General features: G+C 66.4%; 1 protein-coding gene across 1 annotated transcript; it reads right to left on the bottom strand.

Annotated features, from left to right (window-relative positions):
* Positions 1-535: 535 nt before the first annotated feature.
* On the bottom strand, positions 536-24,726 carry TTYH3 (tweety family member 3). The gene is made up of 14 exons (XM_090288681.1): positions 24,432-24,726; positions 12,079-12,248; positions 11,874-11,985; positions 11,499-11,719; positions 11,272-11,367; positions 11,054-11,126; positions 10,757-10,832; positions 8,768-8,823; positions 8,118-8,210; positions 6,159-6,251; positions 5,883-6,019; positions 4,617-4,790; positions 3,848-3,923; positions 536-1,856 (listed from the first exon to the last, which is right to left on the bottom strand). The coding sequence occupies exons 1-14, from the start codon at positions 24,552-24,554 to the stop codon at positions 1,782-1,784; spliced, it is 1,575 nt and encodes a 524-aa protein (XP_090144807.1). The 5' UTR covers positions 24,555-24,726; the 3' UTR covers positions 536-1,781.
* Positions 24,727-26,265: the final 1,539 nt, after the last annotated feature.

Raw genomic sequence — 26,265 nt, 5'->3', positions numbered from 1 at the left:
GGCTGAAGTTCAGGTGTGACCCTTTTGATTTCTCCCTTTTTCTTTATTCAACTTCAGGGAGTGGAGGGACGTGGGGGGGTCACAGGCAAGTGGGCGCACACCCACGTGAGCGCACAGTGAGACTCCAAGCCGGTCTAGGTCCCGGCGGGGTCGCCGCGCCTGTGACCCACATTCCCCTGGGGTGGCCTCACCAGGGCTGCGCTTGCACCAGGTAGGCCCCCATGGGACTGCTGGGCCCTCCGGCCACGGGGGTGGGGGGGAGCCCAGGGGAATGACTGGGCAGGCCACGGTGGCCCCACCTGTGGGGGCCTGCAGGGCACTGAGGTTCCGCCATGCCCAGGGGCCCCAGTGTGAGTCCGCTCACACCCCTCCCTTCCCAGGGCAGAGGCTGACTCTGGGATGGGGAAGATGTGGCCTGGCCCCCACCCTTTTGGTCCCAGAAACCAGCACAAAGAAAGAAGGTCCCAGAGGAAGAGAAGGCGGCCTTTCCCGGGCTGGCCCGCTGCTCTGGGACTTAGTGCCCACAGATCTGTAAACCACCCAGGCAACTGCCTGGCTCCCTCTGCGGGGCCCTGTCTGGCGGCCTCACCCAGGACACAGCCCGCACCCAGACCCTCTGTGTGAGGCTGGCCAGGCCAGGGCTGGGGCTGGCAGGGAACTTCCTGTCCCAGCTCAGGGTTGGCCCCCCTCCAGGGCAGGAAACAGCAAACATTGTACACTGAAGCCAAAAGCACCTTGGGGAGGCCTTGCTCCCGCTTCACAGGTAGGGCGACCGAGGCCACAGGGACCTTGGTCCTGCAGCCCACAGGCCTCCTGGGGCAACTCCCGCCGGGGGGAGGGGTGTCCCCAGGCCTTGGGCTGCCTGTGGGTCTGCCCCCACCCCCACCCCCTGCAGCAGTGCCCCGAGAAGAACCGGTGGCTCCAGCCAGATTCCCGGCCGGCTGTCCTGGACTCGGGGTTGTGCTCGCCGGCCTGGCTGGGGTGAGGTTAGTGGTTAGTCCTACGGGGCGGCAAGGGCCGAGGGCTCAGTCGCAGGCTCTCAGGCCCAGCCCCCAGCGCCGGCTCCGGGCACCGCACCTGCCCTGGAGGGAAAGGGGGCGGGACGGGGTGCGCTCGGCTGGGGCCCGCAGCCCGCCTGCCCTAGAGATGAGTGTGGTCGGTGCAGAGTGAACCGGAACACGCCGCTGCGTCTGGAGGGGAAAGTGGGAGTTTGGCACCAAGAAGGCGGCCAGCACTGGGCGAGCGGCCGGGGCCCGGCCTGACCCCTGGTGTGCTCCTGCCCTGCGGAGGGCTGGACGCTGCGGGTGCTGAGGGAGAAAGTGATGCCCGGCGGGAGGGGCAGGGCAGAGAGGAGGAGGGGGCCACAGACACTGCAGAGAGGGGCACGGAGGGCGCCGGAGGGGCCAAGGCTGCGGAGGAAAGAGGGCACCGTGGGCCTGGAGGTGGCCGGGCGGGCGGGTCTCCGGGCTGCGGGGCCCGCTCAGGGGCACAGTGCCGGCTGCACGCCTGGATCAGGGCTCTGCAATCCTGGACCCCTGGAGGGCAGAGGGCGTGGGGGTGGGGCCCCCCAGTGTCCAGCGGCACTCCCACGTGTCCTGGCGTGTGCCCCAGGGACGGGGTGCAGCCTGGAGCAGCCCCATCTCCACCAGCGCGGGGAACTCCAGGCTCCTGCAGGGAGGGGGTAGGGCCGGCGCGCGGCCGTGGACGGCGGAAGCGGCAGTGCTGGCCGGGCGGGGAAGGAGCAGGGCGATTGGCACGTGGGGCGGGGTGGGCCGGGCCGGCTAGTGGCCGCTGCCGCTGGAGTCGGGGCGAGGCTGGCTCGTGGCGAGGTATTTGGCTCTCATGCTGGATGTGTACTGCGGGGAGACAGGGGAGCGGCGGTGAGCCGCAGGCGGGCCCGGCCGGCGTGGCCTTGGCAGGCGAGCGGCAAGCACCCCTGGGGGAGGGCTGGGGCGGGGCCCGCTGGCCCAGTGTAGGGGCTGTGAGCCCCCAGGGCCGCTGTCCCGAAGATAAGAGACTAACACACACTGCCCTGCCCTGGAAAGCCAGAGCTCAAGGGCCCCCATGCCCAGGACCTTCTTCCCCCGTGGGTTCCTGGGGTCCCAGCAGAACCCTGCGCATGAGGGGGTGCAAGCTGTGTTCCAGAAAATCGGGGGTAGCACAAGGGCCTGGAGCAGCAGGGCCACAGGCCACCCCGCCCATCCCCCAGGAAATGAGGGCCCCCAAAGCTGCGGGGGCCCCTCACGCTGAGAGGGTGCTGCGGCCCACCTAGGTGGGGGACCAGCTACGGGCTCCTCCCAGGTCACAGACTCAGGGACAGGCAACTCGGGGAGGGGAAAACCTGCACACCTCAGCTGCCCTCGTCCGACCTGAAGCGTGAGAGCCTTGCTCAGTGCACGTGTGCACACATGTGGGCGTGTGCGTGTGCATGCACGTGTATATGCTCGTGGACACATGTGGAGGAGGCATGTACTATGGCCAATGTACAAATAGTCGCATGGCCACAGGGGTGGGGACAAGGTCGCCAGGGGTTAAGGAGTCTGGCGGGCTGACTGCACAGCCACACGCTCACCCCCCTACAGTCCCCAGGGCAGGAGGGACAGTGTGCCCTGGTCCTGAGAGCCCTCCGTGCCCACGGGGGGCCAGGGGGAACACGGGAGGAGCAGCAGCAGGCACCGGGACCATGTCATTCTGTGGACATGCAGCGGGGCAGGGAGCGGGCTGCAGCCCGGACCCCGGAGGGAGCGCATGCAGGTGCGCAGCGCCGCGGGGACGGCTGGGAGCAGCACACGCCTCGTCTGCACTACCCGTGTGCACTTCCAGGCACACAGGGCCACTCCGTGAGGGCCAGGCCCGCCGGCCGCACCCCAGGGCTTGGGGGCAGGCATGCACGAGGGTCTGGGTGGACGGTCCCCTTGCTGGGAGGTGACAAAAGAAGCTGTGGCCACCTGCAGCTGGGCCAGGGATGGGCGGGGCCTCACTTCCCTGATGTGGGGGTGACAGGCCAGGGCCATCCTGGAGGTCTCCGTGGCTGTGCTAGAGCACACGCCTGGGCTCGTCCAGAACTGGCCCTGTGCACGGACCTGGGGTGGCCAGCCCTGCAGGGGGTGGGGGTGGGCAGTGAGCAGAGGGCATGAGGCACGGAGGCGCAGGCCGTGCACAGGGCAGGGGACCCAGGCGGGTCAGTACCTGTCACTGAGGGCGCGGCCACCGCCGCGTTCGGGCACTGTCCGTGGGCTTAAACTGCCAGCCCGTGTGGCTGCCAGAGTCCAGGGCAGCCAGATAGCGCTAGGAGGGCCCGGGGGGGAGGGGTTCGGGGGAGAGAGAGAGAGAGTGTGGCCTCAACGCCGGGATGTGGGCCCCGCCGCAGGCGGCCGTCGGGGCCGGAACCCAGTGCCGGGGAGGTGACAGCCGGGGAGCCCGCACAGCCCCCGGTCTAGGCAGTCCTGGCAGGTGCCGCTGCAGGGCGCAGTGGGGCCGCTGTACATGTATGCAGGCGTTGCGGAAGCAAGGTGACCTTCGGCCTCTCTGGCCACCCTGTCCTTTGCAGCCCACCACCTCTAGGAAGCCCACCTGAGGCCCCGCCTCTCTGTAAGCTTGTTCCCTTTGGCACAAAACCACTCTGTCTCCTCTTTTCCATGTTTCAGCCCTGAGGGCCGAGGGGACACCAGGTCAGGCTGGGACAGCCAGGGGCCAAGACCTGGGTTGAGTTAAGGACGTCAAGAAAAGGAAAAGAACAGGAAGCAAGTCGCTGGGAAGAGAGAGGTCAGGGCCCCTTGGAGCCGGCCCCTGGGTACCTCAAGGCCAGCTTGTGAGCCCACCCACCCGCCCTCCTGCCATGACTTACTGAGGGCGGTGGGGACTCGCGCCCGATGAGGGGGGTGTTCTCACAACGGGGGTTCTGGAAATTGGCATTCTGGCTCCTGAGGAGCAAGAGAGGGGCTATGAGCGGCCACGGGCCACGGGGGTCCCAGCTCTGAGCCCAAGGGCAAACCCTGTGCGCGCCCTGCCCTGCCTGGCACCCCCTCCACCGTGGCCCCCAGCAGGGATAGGCGCACCTGTGCGTTCTCATCATCCCTGGGTGCTGCCTGCTGGCAAGGGCCTGGGGGGGTCCCGTGAACCCCGCACAGTACCCAAGGGCTCAGAGTGGGCCCCAGGGTGCCTACCCGACCTCTTCCACCGAGCCAGAGCCTGCCCTCTCCTGGCTGCCCGCTCCGTGCCGGGCCCTTGGCCACGGCATCCCTGTGGCCTAGCTAGACACAGACCCTGCGTCTGACCCAGGGCCTCCACCCAGGTTAGCCCAGGCACAGAAGGCTCTCAGTACCAGGCCGACCCCACCCCAAACCCCGGCAGTGCCCCCTGGGGGCGGGGAAGGCCCAGCCCTAAAGGGGCCCCCACTTCCCCTAGGTGGCCTCTAATGGGCCCCTGCCCAGCAGCCCCGTTCTCTGGCTCTCCCCTTTCTCCAGCACCCTCTTTCCAGCTCACCAGCTTGGGCTATGCCTGACTCTGAGCTGCAGCCGGGCAGACATGCCCGTGGCTACACGGAGTTCCTGCCGCCAGCCTGGGCCGCCCCCGCCCATCCCTGCCTGGGATGTCCCCGGCCTGGCACGACTCACATGTACTCGGTGACCGGCGCGTTGCTGACAGTGTGGGCTGCGGCCGGAATGCTGGCTTCGCTGCCGTAGCTGCTGCCACAGCTGTACAGACTCGGCATGTGCACGCGGTACAGGCTGTCGTGCGCCTGCCTCGGGCCGGGGGCCGCCTCCTCCTCCCCGTCCTCGTCGGGGCCCCTGTGGGGAGGGACACGCAGCACAAGCTCAGGCCCTGACACGACGCAGCGTCAGAAGACCTGTGGGGGTAGGCTCCGGTGCGGGCACACAGGGGTCCGACCCCGGCTCGGCCACCATGCACCATGGACCGTGGCGGGTCACCCGGCTCCTCAGACTGGGTGCCGAGGGCTCTGGACCTCAGCCTGCACAGGGGACGTGGACTGTCTGCTGATTAAAGAGGGGAACACAGGAGGCCAGGCGTCTGGAGGTGGCGGCGCCCCTCTTTGGCCCTGTAGGTCTCAGCCTGCACCTTTGGGCCCAGCTGCAGCCAAGAAGCCTGAACTCACATGGCCCATCGACACCCCTAGAGACCTGAGTCCGTGGGGCTCGTCTGTCCCCAGGGGCCTGAGCCTAGTCCTCCCTTCTCTGCTGTCCCTGGCTGTCCATCCTCCGCTCTGCTCAGGCAGCTACAGGGCAGGGCCAGGGAACCAAGGATGGGGCCCTGCCTGCTCCCAGGAAGGACTCAGGCTGGGCTGCCTGGTGGGGGTGGCGCACAGGGCAGCTGGGCCCGGGCACCGCCATAAACGACCAACCCAGGGAGACTGCGGCAGGGGCTGCCAGGACCCCCGCCCCCACGATGAGGACTTAATGGCCCCACAGGGGGCAGCTGCCATCTCGGTCAGCCAGCTGAGTGGGCCACGGAAGCCAGACGCCTGGGGCCCTCCCTGCGGAGCCGAGTCCCCACAGCCAGTCAGCTGCTCTCCCCACAAGCCTGCACACCTGCACCCGGGCAATCTGAGGCCAGCCGCAGGCGCAGCGCGTGCGGGCAGGGAGCCAGCCCCACGCACGGGGCGCAGTCCGCTTCTCCCCGCCTGCTCCGGAAGCGAGTGCCCTGCACGGGGAGCTCCTCAGGCTCAGTTTCCTGTCTGTGACATGGGGCTCGCCTGGGACCAGCCAGCCTCACGGACACCGCAGGGGCGGATGGCATGTCAGGACGGAAGAAGGCACTCGTCCCTGTCTCTGGGGACAAGGACGGGGTGTCCAGAGGGCAGGCCCCTAAAATGCCCTGTGTGCTGTGGCCGGGGAAGCTCAGGAGTGCTCGGAGCCCCTCACCTCTTCTGCTGCCAGGTGTGGGGGACGCTGCAGACGATGGAGCTGAACATGAGCGCGGTGACGAAGGAGAAGAGCGCCAGGTAGGTGAGGCCCTCGACCCCGTCGTAGCAGAAGCCGGTCAAGGCCTGCACGTAGTCCTGGGTCCGGCAGGGACAGGAGGCGGCGGGCGCAGGGTGAGAGCCGCGGGCTGGGGCTGCAGCCCAGCTCCCCGCAGCCTGGGCCGGCCCCCACCCGCGCCCCCGCTGCGCCCCGCCCAGCCCCCGGCCCTGCCCTCACCAGGTGCAGGCTGCGGCAGTCCACCAGCGCAGTGAGGTGCTGCAGGTTCACCTCCGTGCCGTTCAGCACCTCCTGGACACGGAGCAGAGGGTCCTGGGCACACACACACCACACGTGGTCAGCACCCGTCGCGGGGGTAACCCGCCCAGGTCTCCGTCCCCCCACCCCTGCCATTGAGACCACCCTGCACCATGCGATCCCCACCCAGGCCTTGAGGATCCCGGGCTTTTACCAACTGCACCCTGAAGCTGTGGCCTGGCCTCATGGGGCCAGCCGGGCCCACAAACGCCTGTCCAACATGGCCACCACTATGTGGTCCTTCTATTGTAACAGGAGGAACAGAAATTCACACGTGCTCTGACATGGGCCTGGTTCTTTTCTGTTTTTATCCTCACCTGAGGGCATTTTTTTCATTCCTTATTTTTTTGTTAAGAGAGGGAGGGAGGAAGGCAGAGAAACATCGATGCGAGAAACACTGATTGGCTGCCTCCCGCCCTGACGGGGGATCGAACCCACGACCCAGCGTGTGCCCCGACCGGAAATTGAAATTAAACCCGCAACCCTTCCTTCGGTTACGGGACGATGCTCCAGCCCACTGAGCCACGCCAGCCGGGCGGGCCTGGCTCTTCTAAAAGTTGTATTTTAAGAAACAGCTAAAGACAAAGGAAAATTTTCATGACATTTAAAGTGAAAAAACATTACTGAAAACACTGTGCAGTGAGTCTGACCATGTGTGTATTTGTTGCACTCACGTCTGTGCTGTTGTGTGCGCCTGCATCACGTGTGCGCATCTGCACTGTTGTGTTGTTTGTATGGCATTTGCATGTCCGCATTGTGTCGTCTGTATTGTCATGCGCATCTGCATTGTTGCATGTGTTGTGTGCACTGTCTGCAGCACACGTGTCTGCACTGTTGTGTGTATTGTTTGCATGTGTCTGCATGTGTGCATGTGTGCATCACGTGTGCATCTGCACTGCTGGGTGTGTGTGTGTGTTGTGTGTGTGCCTGTGGACACGGACATCTCCATCTATGTCTCCACGGAGAGAGGCTGCACAGACACCTCAGGGGTGACAGTGGTCCCTCTAGATGAGCCATTGGACCCAACCCTGCTTCTCAGGACGTTTCCTAAGGACCCTGTGTGTTTCAGGGCACAGCTTCCCACTCTGGCTTGACTTTGTCCCCTCAGATTCGTACGCCCGAGCCCCAGCACCTCAGCACGGGCCTGCCTTTGAGGCGGGTTCTGCAAAGAGGTGATGAAGGTGAAACAAGGTCGTGTGGGTGGGGCCCGACCCAGTGTCACCGGTGTCCTCATAAGAAGAGACCAGAACACAGAAAGAGAAAGGGACGGTCACACGAGGACACAGGGAGGAGACGGCCGTCCACATGCCCAGGAGCGAGGCCTCAGGGAAGCCTGTCCTGCCCTCAGCTGGGTCCTGGATGTCCAGCCTCCAGGGCTGGAGACAAGAGTCTAGGCCGCTGGTTGGGCACTCAGTGCCGGCGCCCAGGCGGGCTGACACACCTGCCACCCACTCAGTGGGCAACGCACCAGGAGGGCGCCCTGACAGAAGTGAGGACGGGAAGGAAGTGAGCAGTGTGCACGGCGGGATCCCAGCAGGCGGCCCGCACCTCCACGTGTGTGTGCGTGCGTGTGCGTGTGTGTGTGCGAGAGACCGCCCAGCACCGGGGAAAGCACGGACTCCCCCTCCGGTCCCCAGGATGCCCCCGGGGGGCGCATCTTGTGCAGGAACCACAGCCAGACAGATCTTACTTTATTTTGTTCCTGCATCTGTTCCCAGTTTCCTTTTTTTTTTTAATATAAGGAGTTTGTACAACTTCTAAAATAAAGAGCAGAGTTCTTTTTAAGAACCCACCCAAAGTCCCCAGGGAAACAGAGGGCGGGATGGAGGAGCGACAGAGGCTTCTGTGTGGAGGACGGGGCAGGAGGCACCCACCCCTCACCTTGGTGGCCGGGTCCTCCCGCGGGACCGTCTTCAGGAGCTCGGCCGCGATGTCCTGCATCTCCACCAGCACCTTGTGGCTGCCCGACAGCTTCTGCTCCACAGAGAGGCCGAGCCATGGCAGCCGGGGCCGGGCGGCCTCCTCAGGCCCCCCCACCCATGGGGCATCCAGGCGTCTGCTCTGTGGGACTGTGGGACACCCCTCCCTGGCCCCCGGGTGTCCACGGGCTTGGAGGACACAAATCGCTAGTCTTCCAAAGCAGATGGATGGTCCTCAGGCCCCTGAGGGTCCCGCATGCTTGGGGACTGACGGGCAGGGGCTAAGGGTTTCCCTTCAAATCTCCCGTGGCCACAGCGGCTCCTGCACTATGAGGCGCTCCTGGGCGCCTCCATGCCCACTCATTGGCTTTGCCCTGCAGGGCTGGCCAAGGGCAACCCAGGAAACGAGGAGTCCCAGGGGTTTGGGGAACACCTGGGCAGTAACCCAAGGGGCACTCAACACAGGGTCCGTCCAGCTGTCTCCCTGCTGCTCCCAGGGTCACTGGCCCTGAAAGTGGGCTGGGTGGGCTGCGGACACCCCAGGAGAGGAAGCAGACCCATTTGGGGCGTCAGCCTGTGCCGAGTCCCAGGGGCAGGCAGCCGGGCTCTCACCTGCTGGAAGGGGTTGGAGGCGCGGGGCGAGCAGGCCAGGTAGTACTGCAGGATGTCTGCGGAGAGAGGCCGGGCTGGCTGAGCGCCCACGGCTGCCTGCGTCTGGGCGTGCGCGCGTGTCTGCGTGCACGTGTGCTCGCACAGGTACACATGTGTGCACTGACACACCTGTGCACGCACGTGGGGGCACAGCTATGTGCGTGCTCACAGGTACATGTGGGTGCACACACCTGTGTACCTGTCTGTGTGCACGTGCACCTGCATTACATGCATGTGGGTCTGTGCGCGTGTGCCTGTAGGCATGTCCATGCAGGCATGTGGGTCTACGTGTCTGCACATGTGAGCGTCCACATTCACATGTGAGGCGGACGTGGCCTTTAGGGAGCTCGGAGCCAGTCCCGGGCCCTTCTGCTGCGTCCCCACCAGGGGCACGAATCTCTCGCACGGGGTGGCCTCATACCTGCCCTCTCTCTGCAGCAGCAGACAGGGCGCTAAGGGTGGGCAGGGAGTCAGAAGACCACCGGAAGCACCTACTCATGTGCCCCCTTGGGCGGAACAACATTTCTGAGGCCTCAGTGTCGTCTTAAGAGAAAGGGATGCAGCCCAGAAGTCACAGCCTGGAGGGCCCAGGACACGGGTATCCTGCCTGTCACAGCCCCATTAAAGCAGGTGTCAGCTCAGCATCCAGCGTCTGGAGATGGGGACTTACTCATCGTTCCAATTCTGGAAACGCCAGGAGACGCTGACCGCCAGCCCACCGGCCCTCCCTGCTGCGGCCCCCCCGCCCCCCAGCGTCACTGGCTGTGCAGCTCTAAGCGGCTCCCGTGCTGGCGGCCCTGGGGCCCAGTGCAGGACGGCACGGGGGGCAAGGGCTGGAGGGAGGACAGGCTGGCCGCACCCACAGCTGCCCCTCAGGGGAGGCGCCCTGGCCAGCTTTGCTGAGACACCAGTCTCCACGCCACGTCCGCTGCCTGTAAATGGAGCTGCACGCTGGCCTCACACGCTTGCCAAGGACCAGGAGCCCGAGCAGGGAGGACCTGGGGAGGCTGGGACAACGGCAGGGACAGCTGTCACCAGCCCTGCCAGCCCCGAGCAAAGCAGGCTCCCTGCTCCCCGACGGTGGGGCTCCTCGGGCTTAGGTGGAACCGATTCCTTAACAAGATAAGCTACAAACCAACCACATACACTCGTCCCTGGGGCTTTCTCGGGCAAAGCTGGGGGGACAGGTCCATGAAGGCCACGCAGCCCACAGCCCGGAAGTCATCCTCCTGGGGAAATGCCCTCAGCGCTGCCCCCTCCACTTCTCGGTCCATTTCTCTCACCTGCTGGCTCCAGGTCTCCTGCCTGCTCCCTCCTTGGTCCCCCACGGCTCCAGCAGCCCAAAGGAGCTTGAGAAAGACACCTACCTACAGGCCACATGTCCCCCCTGTTCGCCGCCGCCCAACGGGTCCCAATGAAGCCCGAAGTCCTGGCCACAAACTGGCCCTGACCCCGCCCCACCCTCTGCTGGCGCCTCGGGTCTAGTCCCTGCCTCACCAACACACCACGCTTGTCTCTGCCTCGGGGCCTTGGCAGGAGACGCACAGCCTCCTCTGTTTCCGTTTCAGTGCCTCCGCTCTGCAGGCCACCCTGACTGCCTGTTCTAAGCAACCATCACCACCCCTCCCCCATCGCGTCCCCCTTCCCCGGCCCCATTGTCACCCGACCCACGCTGTCAGCAGCGGCCTCACCCCGTGTCTGTCCTCATCTTCAGAGCCTCCCACTTGAGGAAGGTGTTACTGCTCACTCAGCAGCTTCCTGTTCTGGGTGGGTCCTGCCTCCCCGAGACCCAGACCCAGACCAGGTCTCCAAGGGTTTCCAGAATCAGAACCATGAATGAACCCCCGTCTGTAGACGTGGGGTGCTGAACTGACACCTGTTGCGATGGGGGGTGTGGGCGCCTCAGCCTCACTCGTGGGGACTTCGCGGCTCAGCCACGCACACACTCACCCCGACTCAGCACCGAGTGCTCCTCCACCATCCTGCTCACGTAGGTGTCGGGGTCCACGCAGAAGTCGCTGGAGCCCTGGGGTGGACGTGGGCGAGGAGAACGGGGTGAAAAGGCCAGGCCTTCCCGGCCCTCAGCTCCTGGAGGTGCAGCCGGCCCCCCAGGGTCTGCTTCCCCTCAGGAAGGTGCAGCGTGCACCTCGGGCACGGCCAGGGCCGCCCCCTCGGGCCCGTGATGTCCCACGGCAGGTGGGGGGGCGAGGAGTGCGGTCCCGCCCCGCCCGCCCTGCTGCCACTCACCACGGACGCAGCCAGCTCCAAGCCCAGCGCAGCCCAGCTGATGACCAGCGCCAGGACCCCCAGCAGGCAGACCCTTGGGGCAACGAGAACCGGTCAGCACCTCCAAAATGAGGTGTGGAGGGGCGGTGGAGGCACACGTGCCAGGCTGTGGGCCATGGGGCTTCACCCGCACAGGGCGGGGGCCGGGCAGGGCTGCAGGCGCAGGAGCGCGGACTCACCCGACCAGGACGCCCTTGGAGCTGCGGATGAGGCCCACCAGCACGAGCAGGCAGATGGCGACATCGAGGAGCAGCAGACCCAGGTAGCCCAGCCACCTGCAGGCACGGGGGCGTCACCAGGGTGGCAGGGGAAGGGCGGGCGCCCAGGCCTCGGCCCGGCAGCGTTGAGGCAAACAGCTGGGGACCCAGGGGCGCCGGTGGGCAGTTCTGGGGGGCACGCGTCATACCTGTACCAGTCGTAGAGGTCGACCTGCTCAGCCAGCGCCTCCAGCGACACGGCCGGGTTCCTCCAGAACGGGATGGCGGCCGTGTAGCCCAGCAGCGCGTCCAGCAGGCCCTGGAGCCGCTGCACCGCCCGCAGGGGCTCGGGCTGGGCGGCCAGCTGCCGCTCCAGGCTCTGCAGGCTGGGCTCCGCCGAGCGGTTCAGGGCGGCCGCTGTGTCCCACACCTGCGCCCGGCAGGCAGGTGAGCCGGCGCCCGGACCCCCCGCATGCGCCCAACCCCGGCTGCCCCCCCCGTCTCTTCCCATAGGCTCGGGCACGTGCGCAGACACGGATTTACCGGCAAGAAGAGAGCCCCCTCCCAGCCCGGTAGCCACTCACGCGGTCCTGGACCCCTGCCACCGTGCGGTTGGCGTGGCGCAGCGAGTAGGTGGCCCGATGGACGCCATCGCTGGTCTCCCCGTTGCCATAGAACCCCACGGCAATGCCGGCGCTGGGACAGGGCGAGGCCTCCGTGAGGGCGCTGGCGCCCCTGGCCTGCCCGGGCAGGGGACCCCGCCCCCCCAGGCCGGGCCCGCCCGCTCACCTGCACACCAGCGTGGCGATGACGACGCACCAGGCCGTGCAGCAGCAGTCTGCGTCCAGGTGCTCCTCACTCTTGCGCTGCCGGCAGCACAGCCAGAAGGAGTAGAAGAGGAGGAAGAGGAGGTCCAGGGCGAGGCAGGCCAGCGCCGCGGCCCCCAGCAGCAGCAGCGCCTGCGGGCGGGAAGGCAGCGCTGGCGGCGTGGATCCGGGCCAGCAGGGCCCACCTGAGCTGGGGGCCAGGCCCCCGGCACACCCTCCTGAGGATGGGGCTTCCCAACACCTGCGTCGGGCGCCTGTGGTCGGCCGGACTCTGGTGCTCAACCCTGAACTAGGCACCAGGACTCAACCCGAGCTCCACGCGGAGGGCCGGGCAGGGAAGGCTGTGGGCCCGCCTCTCCTGACATCTACCCACTTACCAGTTCCTGCCCTCCCCATGGGAGCCGGGGTCCCAGAGCCAAGGCAGGACATGTTTGAACAGGGGTGCTCCCTGTGAGGTGCTTCGTGGCCATGGGCAGAGGAAGAGTCCTCCCAGCAGAGCTGGGGACTACCTCAGTAAGGGCCGCAGCTGTCTGCAGCGGGACCAGGCCCACGCACGGCTCGGAGCGGCTGCAGCACGGAGTCCCATCCTCACCATCAGCTCTCAGGCCGCCCTGGGCCTGGCCGCCTTCCTGAGCCCCTGAACCCCCGTGGCCTGACGGGCCCAGAATTCTCCAGCATATCCAGGGAGGCTGGACGCAGCACCATTGGTTAGGACAGGAGCCAGCCCTGCCTCCTCTGCCCCCCGCCCCCATGAGTCAGTTTGCTTCACCCTGTTTCACTGACAGGTTCCCAGGAGGGTGCTGAGCGAGGGTGGACAGGACCACGTCCTGGGCCTCTGGGGCCCTCTGCTCACGCCTTTGTCAGGGCGGGAGAGAAAGGGCCATGTGCACCTCGGGGGAACGGCAAGGCAGGACCACACAGCAGGCCTGGCATGTGGAGGCGCCCACCCCACGAGCCCCATCGCAGTCGTGCTGAGACCACTGGGCGCCTCCCCGCTGCTCTTGTGGCCCCGCGGCCGACCCCAGGAGGATCTGGGAGTCCCCCCCCCCCCAATCAGAGCACTCAGCGACGAAGCCTCCCCTGGGCCTGGGCTGGGGGGTTGCTTAGGCGAACACCCTGGGCCCAGCGCCCCGCGGGGCTCCCTGGGACAAGGGGCTCTGAGCCTGCATCACGGCCCCTGGGCTCAGCGGCTGTCTCCCTGGAGATGGTTGCCAGGCAGCGTGGGAGGACGGCAGTCTCCAGGGGACGGCCAGGGCAGCCCTGTGCTGCCCACCAAGCAATCTGGGCACCGCGGGTGTGGGGGCTGGGGTGCTGCCATCCCCGCCTGCACTGGCAGGAAAGCCGAGGGGCCTTGACCGTCCCCAACTGCCCCCGCTCGCTGGCGGACGGGGGTGGGGAGCAGGCCTCATGGGCTGGCACCAGAGCCACCTCTCACCTGAGGCTCCTCGAGGTCCCAGGGCCCTGATGCAGTGGGGCCCCCAAGGCCACGTGCGGAGATGGGCCAGGACCCGGTCATGGTGGGAGCACGTTCGCCTTCAGGGCCCTGACATCCGGCACAGCCCTGCCCCCCCCGACACAGGGAGCCAACAGACACCAGGGTGCTTGGAGGAGCACCATCTCGTGGGTTCCCGGGGTCTGCCATCACGTGCACAGGCCGGGCACCGAGCAGAGGTGCCGTAGGCCCCGTCCACCCTGTCCTCACAGGTCAGAAGCAAAGGGCCGGACAGACCACGGCCCCGGGGCTGGGCTCCAAGGGGTGCCTGCACTTTCCTAACCACAGCCACCCCATTGCCACTGTGGCTCCTCCCTGAACCTCTGTCAGACCCCACCCGCCCCACGGAGCCCCCTTTCGGAGCCCTGCCTGCCCAAGCTCCAGCGGCTCTGCGGCCCTTCGGGGCGAGGAGGCGGGGCACAGGGCTTGGGGCTCAGCCTGTGGGGAGCCGCGCGCTGACTGGGGGCCAGGACTCAGAGCGCTCGCCCACCTGGATCACGCAGCCTCGGCGGCGCCAGGACCACCCACTCCCATTGACCGGATGAGAAAGCTGAGGGGGATAAGCATCGCTGGCCCGGCGGCTCCTGGCGCCCACGTCCGGGAGGGGCCGGCCCAGGCCGGAGGCGGGCGGGCGGCGTTCCCGAACCTTCCACAGCTGTGATTTGGCTAGTTTTCTGTGTTGGCTTTTTTTCCCCTCCCTACTTTTTTTTCAAAGCCACAAACATGTACTACCTTTATAATTAAAACACAAAACCAGAAACCTGTGAGCAGCTCTCTTCGGCTGGGTGTGGGAGGCCGCTGGTCCGAGCCCAGCTCGGCCACGTGTGATCCCGTGTGGCGTCCGGTCAGGCCCTGCTGGCTCTGTGACAGGTGCGCACTCCCAGCCCCCAGCTGTCACCTGGGGCAGGGCCTTGGCCGCCACAAGCCCAGATTTGGGCCCCTACCGGTGCAGGTGCCTCGAACCTGAGACCGAGGGAGAGAGTCTATGGGTCTCCCTACCAGGAGGCTGCTGGACAGAGGCCCTGCCCCACAGGGCGCCCCGCTCCCAGGGAGCTGGGGTGCTACTCTGCCTGGTTCCAGATGTGACCCTGAGTTGGTGGCCTGAAAGTCAGTGCTTCAGTTCCCACATGTAAGGCTGCCAGGGGCACCCCTCTCCGGGCGTGGCTGCCCAGGTCAGGGGAGCTGGCCTGTGAGAAGGCCTGGGACAGCCTCTCCGTGGGGAGCCCCTGGGAAAAGCCAGGGCTGGGGACAGGGCAGCGGGGGGCCCGAGCTGCTGGCGGGGAGGCCGCCCAGGGCCACTCACAGACAAGGCGAGTGTGTGCACATCCATACGCACACTCCCTACGCACATGTATGCACACCAGCATGTTCACACACGCGTGCTGGCCCGCTCACGTGCGCGCACACGCCCACACGTGCCCCACATTCGTGCACACATGCCCACACGCTCACACATGTACACCTACAGATACCCACACACGCATATCACAGAGATGCACACCCACATTCACACGTGCCCCATGAGCCTCCCAGCAGTGGCTGTAAACTTCCAGTGGGTGGTGGGTGGAGGGGTCCCAAGCACCTGGGCCTCAGACACTTGCCAGAGACTGGAAAGGGCGCCAGGGACGGCCCTCCAGGGGCAGCCTCACACCCGCTCCGCTGCCTGCTGGGGGGAGGGCGACACTCCCAGGCAGCCCAGCCTCCGGGAGCCGAGTCAGGCTGGGACCCGTGCCCTAGAGACCCGAGGCCCAAGCCCTTGGGAGAAACAATGTGACCTGGGGCTCAGGGCAGGGTACCCAAGGGCACGTGTTACTCAAGCCTGGGAGGGAGCAGCAGCTTCTCCCCGCAGCCCTGCACACGGGGAGCCGGTGTCCAGCATCAGGTCCCGCCCTCCCCTCCAGGGAGCCCCTTCTGACTGGGAGGACAGGGACCCCCTTTCAGCATCTATGTGCGGGCTCTGCCCACGCTTTCCCCAGTGGGCGCTGGAGCAGGTTCAGTGAGCTCATCCATGAGCAGGGGTGGTCTCCCGTGGCCCTGAGGTCTGGCACGGAGTGGGCGCTCAGTCACACAGGGCCCCTGTGACCCCACCCCAAGCCCTGAGAGGCTGGGTCGCTTTCTCTCTGGCAGGAGGGCTTCCTCCCTGGGATGTGAAACAGCGACCCCCGTGGGTGGCTGCTGGGGCCTCTGGGCAGCCCCAGAGGCAAGCTGTGGGCTCCTACCGGGACAGCCTCGCACAGCCCCTCCAGGGAGGTGACAGACAGCAACCCCCGGTCACGCAGCAGGGAGCCCAGGCTTGGGGGAGTCGGTACTGGGAACCAGTATCAGGCCGGTCGCTGCTTCCTCCGGCTCCCAGGGCCCAGCTTCCTGAGACCAGCCTCCCGCTGGCCTTCCCGCGGGCCTGCCTCCGCCTCCATGGCTGGTGTCCCCAGCCTCTCCCCAGGCCCATTCAGAGAGAGCCCGAGAACTGTCTGATCAGCATCTGGGCGCTGACCAAACGGAATTTTCCGTCTGTGATGGAAGTGATGTCAGCGCTGGGCGGGCGAGGCGAGATGCCCGGGCCCATGTCCTGACCGCCGGCCCCAGCGCTGGCAACCAGCCACCCGCAGCGCCAGGACGTGCTGGGCTCAGTGAGGGCCCAGTGGCGAGGGCTCAGGGCGGCCACGCATGCAGCCTGGCGCCGTGCCCACCGCCCTCCTGGGCCTACGGCTCGTTTTCAGCCCTGGACAGCCCCACCCTCCCCCAGGGCCCTACAGCCCCGGCCACCAGTGCACCCAGGAGGAGGCCTGGCCCTGCCCGGCACACTCCCTCCCGGCCGCCGAAGGCCCCAAAGCCCCACCCACTTTGGAAACAGGATGAGCCCGAGCTCGAGGTCGGAAGCCTGTCAAGCAACTCAAGAAGCCCCCAGCACTGGCAGGGAGACAGGAGAGGCCCCCAGGGGTGGGGGAATCCTGGCTCAGCCCCAGGCTTGCTGGCAATCTGATGCAAGGGGGCCTGGGGCCCGAAGCCAGCCCCATAGGGCCTGGGACATGCCACCAGATGTGACCAAAGGCTGTGCGGTGGGAGTCTCTGCTCCATCCCAGACGGGAGAGTGGGCGGTCCCCAGGCCTGCAGCCGGTCCCTCCCACACCCACATGCCCCCGCCAGCTGCCCCTGGCCGTGGCCTGTCAGCACACCGGCATGGGCACCCCACCTGTGCACAGTGGCAGCTCAGTGCCACAGGCCACCAGGCGGGGAGCCCCACACGTGACCCGACCAGACATCCACACGCTGCCTACAGGGGAGCATGCCACATGTGGAGCCCACTGCCTGCTGAACCCCCCCGATGGGACAGCAGCCCCTGTGCCCCGAGCACCTGGCCCTGTGAGCTGCCCATCCACCCCGCCCCTGCTGCCACCAGTTCATGGCCACAGCAGCTCGGCCCCTCGGCCAGCCTCACTGCAGGAGGCGCAGGGACTTCCTCAGGCACACAGCTGGCGGGGTGGGGGTGGGACCGGGACCCCAGCCAAGTGGGGTGGCAGCCCAGCAAGGCCCTCGCCAGGCCAGGCCCGGGGCCAGCAGGCCTGCCAGGTGGTAAAGGGCAGGGTGTGCAGGGGGCCCTGGGGCCTCAGCGCCCTGTGCCCACCATCCTCATGTCGGTGACACCTGCCTCCCTGGAGCAGGAAAGCCTGAGTGACCACACGAAGGGCCCTGGCCCAGCGCCGGCCCGAACTGAGGACCGTCAGCACATGTGTGGCATCCGCGCTTGGCACCGGGCCTGGCGCTGGGGGCTCAGAGACTGGGGGAGCCGGCCAGAGGGCTTGGGAGGGCACAGAAGCACCAGGGGCCACCCCCTAAACTGTCACGCGGGTCAGTGGGTGCCAGTGAGGGCAAAGGCCCAGCGCGCGGTCCAGGCTGCAAACCTGCATCCTGAGCCTGCAGTGCCAGAGGGCACTGGAAGGGCCGGGGGGTATGGCGGGGCAGGCAGGTGGGAGGGGGAGCAGTGCGCCCCTCGACTGTGTCTGGGGGGGCAACCCACCTCAGCGCCAGAACTGCCTTCTCCAGAGAACAAGACCAGGAAGGGCATACAGGAGGCGCCTTGTAGGAACCCCCTGTGACTGGGCTGGAGTCCGGGGTGTGGGGTCAGGAAAGGGGAGGGGGCACTGGGCCGAGCCCTCTGTGTCTGGGGTCCCCTGCTGGGAAGGCACAAACCCCACAGCTGCTCAAGGCCCACTTCAGACACAGGCTCGCTGGTCTCCAGACTGCCCAGGTGGGGGCGCCCCCACTTCCCAGGCCAGGGGCCTGAGGCCAGAAGGGAACCCCAGGGCCCACTCTTAAGTGATGGAGGCAGGGTCAGAGCGGCATGGGTCTCCCAAGGAAGGCTCCAGAAGAGGCCCCCACCCCTCCTGGGCTAGGCTGAGCGCATGCTGAGGCCGAGCTGGCTGTGTGGCCGCAGCACACACCCCCCCCCCCCCCACCCCTCCAACACACTTGGCCGCGGCTCCTGGATCCCGGCCAGAAATGAAAAACAGATTTCCACCGAGCTGGGCTCGGGTTTTGCAGATTCCATGACGGTGAGCTCGCGGCCGGGCCTGGGAAAACACTGCCAGTGGCCGGCTGTGCGGGAGCCTGGGAGGGGCCTCCCTTTCTGCCCAAGCCCCGCCCCCTCCCAGGGTCCGAGGTCCAATGTCCAGGCCAGCAGGTGGCACGCAGACACACGCCAGCTGCATCTCAGGTCCTCACGGGTGCATGCCACACTTGCCTTGGCCTCCAGGAACCACGGGGACAGAGCCCCAGGGTCCCGGAGAAGCTCTGGCAGGTCACCCCATACCCAGCATTCGCCCTGCAGCCTGGGGCCGGCAAGGAGGAAGCGCTGAGGCCCCGCTCCCGCCCACCCACACCCCGCCTGCTCACAGCGTGAGTGGACATCAGAGAACCCAGCACCAACCTTGTCTATTTCGGTCCCGCTGCTCTAATGTACCTCCCAGCATGACACCCAGAAAATTCCTCTGCTCTTCACCAGGACTGTCTGCAAGTGTCTCTCCACTGGCCACCTCTGGGGACCCAGGCCACAGGCCTCAGATGCAGCCAGAGGCCACCACACAGGTCCTCAGGGCTTGCCTCTACCAGGGACATGTGACCTGGGGGGCGCGTGCAGGCCTGTGTGCACACAAGCTTTGACACCAGCTGGGCACGTCCACATACAGGTGTGCCCGGCCTATCTGGGCACACAGTGCGGCCTGCTGCAGCAGGAGGCAGAGGAAAGGGGGTTCACGGGGGTCCCATGCAGCCCACCCGGCCCACCTGTGACCCTGGCTCCCCTCGGTCCCGCTCCCTGAGGCTCCCAGGTGCCTTTCCTGGCTGCAGACAAGAACAAGAGGCCTGGTGGCCAGCCGGCACCAAGCCCATCACAGCGCCCCCAGCGCCACCCACGGCCCAGACCCCCACTGCCTCCACAGACAGCTGCTGCGCTGTGACCCCAGGAGTCCTGCTGGGCGGGCAGCAGACTCAGCGTTGTTGGCATCTGCCATCCCGCCTCCGAGAGGGACCCCAGTGCAGGCCTGGAACTTGTGGGCCCCCCCTCAGAACCATAGCTTGGGGTGTCCTCTGGGAAGTGGCTCCCTGCTCTGGGTGGCAGTGCCCAGCGTGCCCATGGGAGCCTCACCCTGCTGAGGGCACTCGTTCCCCCACGGTTGTTGGGGGGAGCCCCTGAGACACCTGAGGGCTGTGTCCCCGCCCAGCGCGGAGCTGAGGGCAGGATCCCTGCAGACCCCAGCAGGTAGTACAAGCGGGCGCTCCTGGGGTCCCGTTGCTGCCCCCATCGCATGCCCCAGTCCCTCGGGGGCCACTTCCCATACTGGGGACCTGTCCCTGTCAGCAGACTTGGTTCCTCTTCTCCAACCGAGGACTCAGCAGTGCCTGGGGGGGAGGGGGTCCACTCCTGACACTGCTGCACCCCACAGAACCAGCGCCTGCCGGGGGCCCAGCGAGCCCCTCCACCGGCTCAGAAACGGCTCAGCAGCTCGGGACGTGTGGTCGGGGCCGGGCGGGGGGAGCGCCGCTGGGGCAGGAACCGGCCCGAGTCTTCTGCTCAGATGCTTGCCGGCCAGTGGCCGCAGTTCTGCTTCTGTGGGGGTGATGGCGCCCACCCCCAGGGCCATTGTGTGGCTCCCCAGAAAACTCTTTATGAAGAAAACAGCATGAGCCTCTCTGGCAGAGCAGCTGTGGCCTGGGGATCAGAGCCACCCACCCAGAGCTGGACCAAGAGCCCCTGGCCAGGGACAAAACAGTGACGTCCCTTCCTACAGGTCACCTATGCAGAGCTCGCCACCACATCCTCAGACCCTTGAAACCCAGGAACCGACAGGCCAGGGATGCAGACCCCCACCAGCGCCAGCGAGGACACACGTTCAGCCCCAACACCTCCCCGTCCACAGACGGACACCTGGGCGCAGAGGCAACAGCCGCCGGCCCTCCGCTGGCCAGAGGCAGGCACGTGACCCCAGCTCCGCAGTCTCTCCAGGACTTTGACACTGGCCAGTCAACGTGGCCCAGCCGGGGCCTCCCTGCCAGTCCACCCACACGTGAGCCCTGCACCCAGAAGCCAAGCTCATGCGCCCTGCCCATGCAGGGGCTGCTCTAGAAGCTTCCACCCAGCTCCCCGTGTGCTCTGTCGTTCGGGGCGTTTCTGTCACTTGCAGCCTCAGAGCCTGACTGCCACCCTGGGATGCAGGCCAAGCATCATGGACCAAGGACCAAGGACACAGTCCCAGACACGTGGTGATTCAACGCCGTGGACTGAAAGGGCACACGGTGCCCCCCATGTAAGTGCGTGCGCGGACTCCAGCCTGCGAGGCTCTGTTTCCATCTGCAAGCCCTTACGGTTTGCCCAGTGGTCCACGTGCGGTGCCTCCTGTGACTAGAAGAAAGCCCACAAATGCTGTTTGCTCAGAGCGAGTTTTCCTCTGATTAGCGGTGAGGATCATGGCAGGGCCAGCCACACCCGTCGGACAAGGCCACTTTGCCACCTGCTGCCAGGCACAGGCTGACCTGGCTGAATCGCATTGCACTAGGAGGCTGTGGTCTCACATTCCCGCAAAGTGGCCATCAGTCTGGGCCGGCACACCTCTGGGCACCGAGCGCTCACTGCCCCCCGAGGCAGCAGGTTCAGACCAGAGGGACTGTCTCACTTTGGGCTGAGGCTCAGGCTTCTCTCTCCCGCAGGGCCCTCGCACATGCTGTTCCCACTGCCTGGAACCCTCTTCCCCAAGGTCTCCGCATGGCTACTTCAGTCTTTTTTCTTTAGGGTCATGCTACAAACATGCAAGTACTCCCGTCTCTAACAAGAAACGGGCCCCTACATGGGGTAAACTTGAGGTGATTGCTACAATCTGTCCTGGAAGGCGGCAAGTGTGCCCACTGCAGGCCAGGCTCTGGGAAAGTACCAGCCTGCCGGGTGCTCACAGCTTGGCTTGCAGCCTCCATGGAAGGCCAGCCAGCACCCCTTCCAGGAAGCCTTCCCTGACTGCTGGGTTCTCACAGACCTTGTCCTGACCCCACCACCGTACGACACATCAGGCCATAACTGTTTTCCTCCACCAACTCTCTGCTTCCAGAACCCCCTGAACTGGTGGAGACAGAGAGAGAGAGGCTGAGAGCAGAGGGAATACAGCCCCTGCCTCAGGAGGCCTGGGCTGCGGGGGGCTTAGGAGCGGCGAGTCGTGAAGGGATGGTAGGGTTGAGGGGACAGGTCCAGAGCTGGGGCGCAGGCCCCCACACTCCAGCCTGAAGAGAAGGCTCTGGGACCTCTGCCCGCAGCCGGTCAGGCCCAGCTGTCACCATGGAGCGCGGACTGGCCTCAGGCCACCGGCTCAGCTGTGCGACCACCCAGGGCGTCCCCTCCATGCTTTGGGCCTGTACTCTGTCCCCCATAAAACTGGAGCCCCTCCCCAACTCTGCTGCCCCAAGTTTGGAAGTGCCAGGCATGCCAGGACGGCCCAGCCCCAGGGGAGCCAGACCAGCAGCCCCTCCAGGTGGCAGGTGGGGGCAGGGCAGCCAAGGCAGCCCCACAAGCCCCTGCGCCCCCTTCTCCCGCTACAGACTCCATCAGCCCCACAGAACCAGCAGCGCGCCACCGCAGCCTGGCCGTCCGGCAGACTCCGTGGGCCCCCGAGAGATGCACTCATGTCCTGGGAGTCCCTCCTCTCCAGGATGGAGGCCTGGATGGGAATCTGGGAGTCCGTGACCCTCAATCCCAAGAGAAATTGCCACCTTTAGGATGTGAAGTTCCACCCTCACTCTTGCAGTGGTGCCAAAGGCCCCGGCACAGGGCTCCGGAGACCTCAGAATAGCCCCCACCTAGAAAGCCCCCGCCCACCCCTGTCCACCCCCTCCCAGCTGAGTCTGGCTCCGAATACAGCCAGGGCAAGAGGCCTGAAGCAGGGTTTGGCCCGGCCACCTGCTCCCTGTGCGATTCTGCGCCAGTCTGCCCTCTCTCTGAGTTTGCTCATCTGTATAATGGAGACAGTCCTCGCCTCTAGGCTTGTGTGACAGAGAGCCAGCGACAAGTGTCCCCACACAGCACCCCAGACAGGGTGGCCCATGGGGCTTTCTAGTGGGTTTCCCCAGGGCTCCCGACAACAGATGGCAGGCAGGAAACAGCAAAGGAGGCCAAAGGCTGGTGTCCCATTCACCCCAATTCTGCACCAGGTCCCCTTCCCCCAGGTGGTTCAGGAGCTTCTAGAAGCCCCCACCCCAGCCAGGCCCAGCCCACACAGCAGGACTGGCAGAGCCCCTGCCCAGAGGCCCGGAGGATGAGGAGCCTCCCCCGGCCCCCAGTGGACGAGGCAGTGGCCTCACAGCAAGGCCCGCTTCCCCAGGGAAGGCAGGAAGGGGCCACAGCCATGCGCACAGTGCCCTGTCACCCACCCACCGGGGAGGGGGGAGCGCTGCACACGTGACAGGGAGCAGGAGCCGGGCCCTCTCAGCTCCGTTGCGACCCTGCAGGGAAGGTGCACCAGCCCAGGTCCTGGGATGAGGCAGAAGGCTCAGAGAGGTCAAGGGCTCGCCCCAAAGCACCAGCACAGAGGGCACAGGCAGGCCGCACGCCCAGGCCGGGCTCACCCCCGGCCCCCCGCCAGGAGCACGGGGGGCGGGGGATGGAGACAGGCTGGTTTCCACACCGTGAATTATTCAGCGGCTGATTCTGCTCCTCAGAGAGGAGGCAGGAGCGAGAGTGAGTCAGAGCCTCCCACAGTGACGGAGGGAGCCGAGAGGGGCACAGCAGCGCCCTCCCGGGAGCACAGGGCCTGCACACGGGGGCACCTGGTCACCACGCCAAGGCCTCCTGGGCTTCAGGGGTCCAGCCTTCGCGCACGCCCAGCCAGGTGTCCTGGGATCCCAGCTGGGAGGCCCACGGGGGACGGCACCCGGAGGGCAGGGTGAGGCAGCCGGCCCGAGCGCTGGGCAGCAGGCACGGGGACTCTGCAGGCAGGCACCGCTGTGCCCCGGGGGCTGCCCTGGAGCCGCAGAACTGACAAGGGACCTCCGCAAGGGAAGCCCAGCCTCCCGGCCTGGGAAAGCGGGGCCCCCGGGACAGCCATGGCAGAGCCAGCACACAGTTCCTGGGGAGCACAGCCGTGTTGCCCCCACGCTGGTCGCCCTGCGGGGCTCAGCGCCTAGAACGTAGGTGAGGGGTTTTATGACCCTCTGCTGTCCCTGGGTGTGCGTGGGCCAGTCCCTCGCCCCCTCCCTAATCTGCTCCGACGCAGGTCAGCACCACGGGGCGGCACCAGGTGAGCGCTGAGGCTGGGAGCTGGGGCTCCCCCATGGCACACTCGCCCTGTGCTGCCAGTTCTCCCCCTGGAGAGGGGAGGCCACGGGAAACAGAGTTCTGAAGAGTGAGCTGTGACATGGGCCACAAACCACTGGACTCCCGGGCCATCCTGACAAGCAAAGCCATTTGCACCCCCCCACCCAACCCCCGTGGAGCCCAAGGTGTTCCAGGTGACCAGGTGACCAGGCACACAGGTCATGAGGCTGCTACAATCTGGATCCCCATGCAGGAAGGAAAAGCCCACAGCCTGGTCCCTTGCCCGGCACCGGGCAGTGGCCCAGTGACAGGGTTGGCGCTGGGGCTTGGCATGACCCCAGCCAAGGGCTCCATGGGGACAGCCTGATTACTGGGGACAGGGACGTGAAGGGCCCGCCAGCCCCGCTCTGCCCAGGCTCAGCCCCCTCCGGCCTTCCAGACTGAGGCCCACCTTGTGCCCAGGTGGCCAGGCCTCCTCCCTCGGGGGCTCCCGGCAGCCAGTCCTGGCAGGCCGGGTGTCACCCCAGGCATGCTACACGGTGTCCAAGTCCCACAGCTAGCAGCCCAGCTGGTCTGCGGGGTCCTGTGGGCAGGGGCCCCGCAACAGCTCCCCTACCCCCCATGATGGACAGGGGCCTGAGCAGGAGCTGACAGCTGGCCGAGGGGGCTCTAGGGAGGGAAGGGAGGCGGATCCACGGAACCCCAGAAAAGGGCATTAAGTGACACCAGAGGGAGGCTAGAACCTGCAGGAGGGCCGCGGACCCTGGATGGGAGACTGGGGGTCCTTACATGCTGGAAAATGAGAGACCTGTGATCCAGGAGGAGACCCTCAAAAGGGGGCGCAGCAGTGACTCTCGATGGAAAGTGGGTCATCTTCAGACCCTCAAAAGGGAGGGGGACAGCGACCCTCGAGGGGGGGTCTCCGACCCACGAGGAGGAGGCCGTGACCCTCGATGGGGGAGGGGGAGTCTTCAGACCTTTGAAAGGAAGGGCCGTGACCTGGGGCCCTGACCCCCGACCGGGGGGCCCGCCTCACCTGCTGGTAGTCGGTGTCCTCGGGTCGGAACTGGCTGCTGGTGATCTCCCAGCGCAGGTTCAAGTGCGGCAGCCGGTGCAGGAGGGTCACCCACCAGGGCGCCGTGTAGCTGACCCCGGCCATGGCGGGCGGGTCGGCCGCCTCGGGCGCGCGGCCGCGGCGGGGCTCCTCGTTGGCCCGGGTCGCCGGGTTCAGGGGCCCGCCGACCCCGGCCTGGCAGCCCGCATAGCCCGCGCGCTCCTGGGCCCGGCCCGGCCCGGCTCGGCCCGGCTCGGCTGCGCTCGGCTGCGCTCGGCTCCCCTCGGCCGCCCGTGCCCGCCGCCTCTTTGTTCGCCGCCGCCACCGCCTCCGCGCGCCCCCGCCCGCCGCCGCCCCACCCCCGCGCCGCCATTGGCCAGTAACCCTCCGATCCCGCCCTTACATCTAGCCCCGCCCACCATGTGGCCCCACCCCCACACCACCATTGGCACGTTGGTCTAGGCTCCGCCCACCCCGACTCCTCCCTCCGGCCGAGAGGCTCTTGGCAGGGGAGGCCGCGAGGGCGGACGCCCTCTCCCCGTCCGCAAATAGGGGTGGGGGCTGGAAGGCCGGCTGCTCCTCCAGGCCTGTCGCTTGTCGGCTCGACCTTTGCCCGTCAGGAAGCGTCTCTGGGGGTCGGCCGGCGCGGCGGGGCTGGCCGAGGCGCCCAGCAATGGACCCAGCGCCCTGTGTATAAAACAAGGATGCTCTATGCCGACCCTGGCGCGGTTACCTAGAGCTGTGTGATCTTGGGCAAGTGACTTCACCTCTCTGTGCACCAGAGTCTCCGTCTGCCAGAGGAAGTACAATGTGTGTCAAGTGCTCAGAACGCCGAAGGGTGATAGGTAGGTAGACATGAGCAGAGCAAGGTCTGTGGGGCAGGTACAGGAGGTCACCAGGGGAAAACTGGGGACACGAGGACCTCGCCCCCAGGGCGCCCTTTCCTCCCCGGACTTGTCGCTAGTCCTGCGGTGGACACCCCTTGGAGGAGGGACAAGGGGCCGAAGAGTGGCCTCAGTGATCCCCTGCCGGCCTCTGCATGACCACTCCCTTAAACTGACTCCTAGGGACCACATCTAGGCCTCAGTGTGGTGTCGTGTTGCAGCTCCAGGCCCAGAAGAGCGGCAAAGCCAGACAGGCGACACCGTGGCTTCCTCAGGACCAAGGACCCCTTCCCTGGCATCGACCAATCAAGGACCCTGAAAGCACACACCTGGAAAACTGATGCATATTCTTCGGAAACCCTCCCCTGAAAAGCCTCCCCACCTGCAAGAGAGAAATAAAAACCTCCAGGACCTAGTGCGCTCTCCCTCTGGGGGTGTGGACACTGTGCCTTTCCCCAAACTCTAAGGGAGCCCACAAGACTTGAAACCAGGGGAGCAGTGGGCAGTGGCAGCTCATCCCTGGCAGACCCCCTGAATCTGTCACCAAGGCCCCCTCTTCTCTGACTTTCCAGTGAGCTAACGGCAGCCGCACCTGGCCTCTCCTGTTGCTTCTTCTCTGCGGAGCCCTTTCTGTTTCATTGCCCTCAATGGGCTTTGCCTGTGGCCCGTGAATTCTTGCTTTACTGTGCTTTGTCTGTTGACTGAGGAACCCAGGTCTTGGCATCTCGCTGGTAACAGAAGTGTGACCCAGTAAGGGGACCTCAGCGTCGACTGACCCCCTGCCTGGCCTTCCTTTTGGGGAAGGTTTTGTCTTTGGTCAAGACCTAAGAGAAAGCCTGGCACCCTTGGGCCTAGAGCCATACAGCTGCCCCTCCTCCTGGGGTGTCTTCATGCCTGTGGAGTGGAGACGGGAACCCGGAGAACGGCGGAGG

Source organism: Furipterus horrens, unplaced genomic scaffold (assembly GCF_987537825.1).
Source record: "Furipterus horrens unplaced genomic scaffold, mFurHor1.1.pri manual_scaffold_10, whole genome shotgun sequence".
In the NCBI taxonomy this organism is placed as follows: domain Eukaryota; kingdom Metazoa; phylum Chordata; class Mammalia; order Chiroptera; family Furipteridae; genus Furipterus; species Furipterus horrens.
The sequence above is the reverse complement of the archived record's forward strand: the minus strand, read 5'-3'. Positions and strand labels throughout refer to the sequence as shown.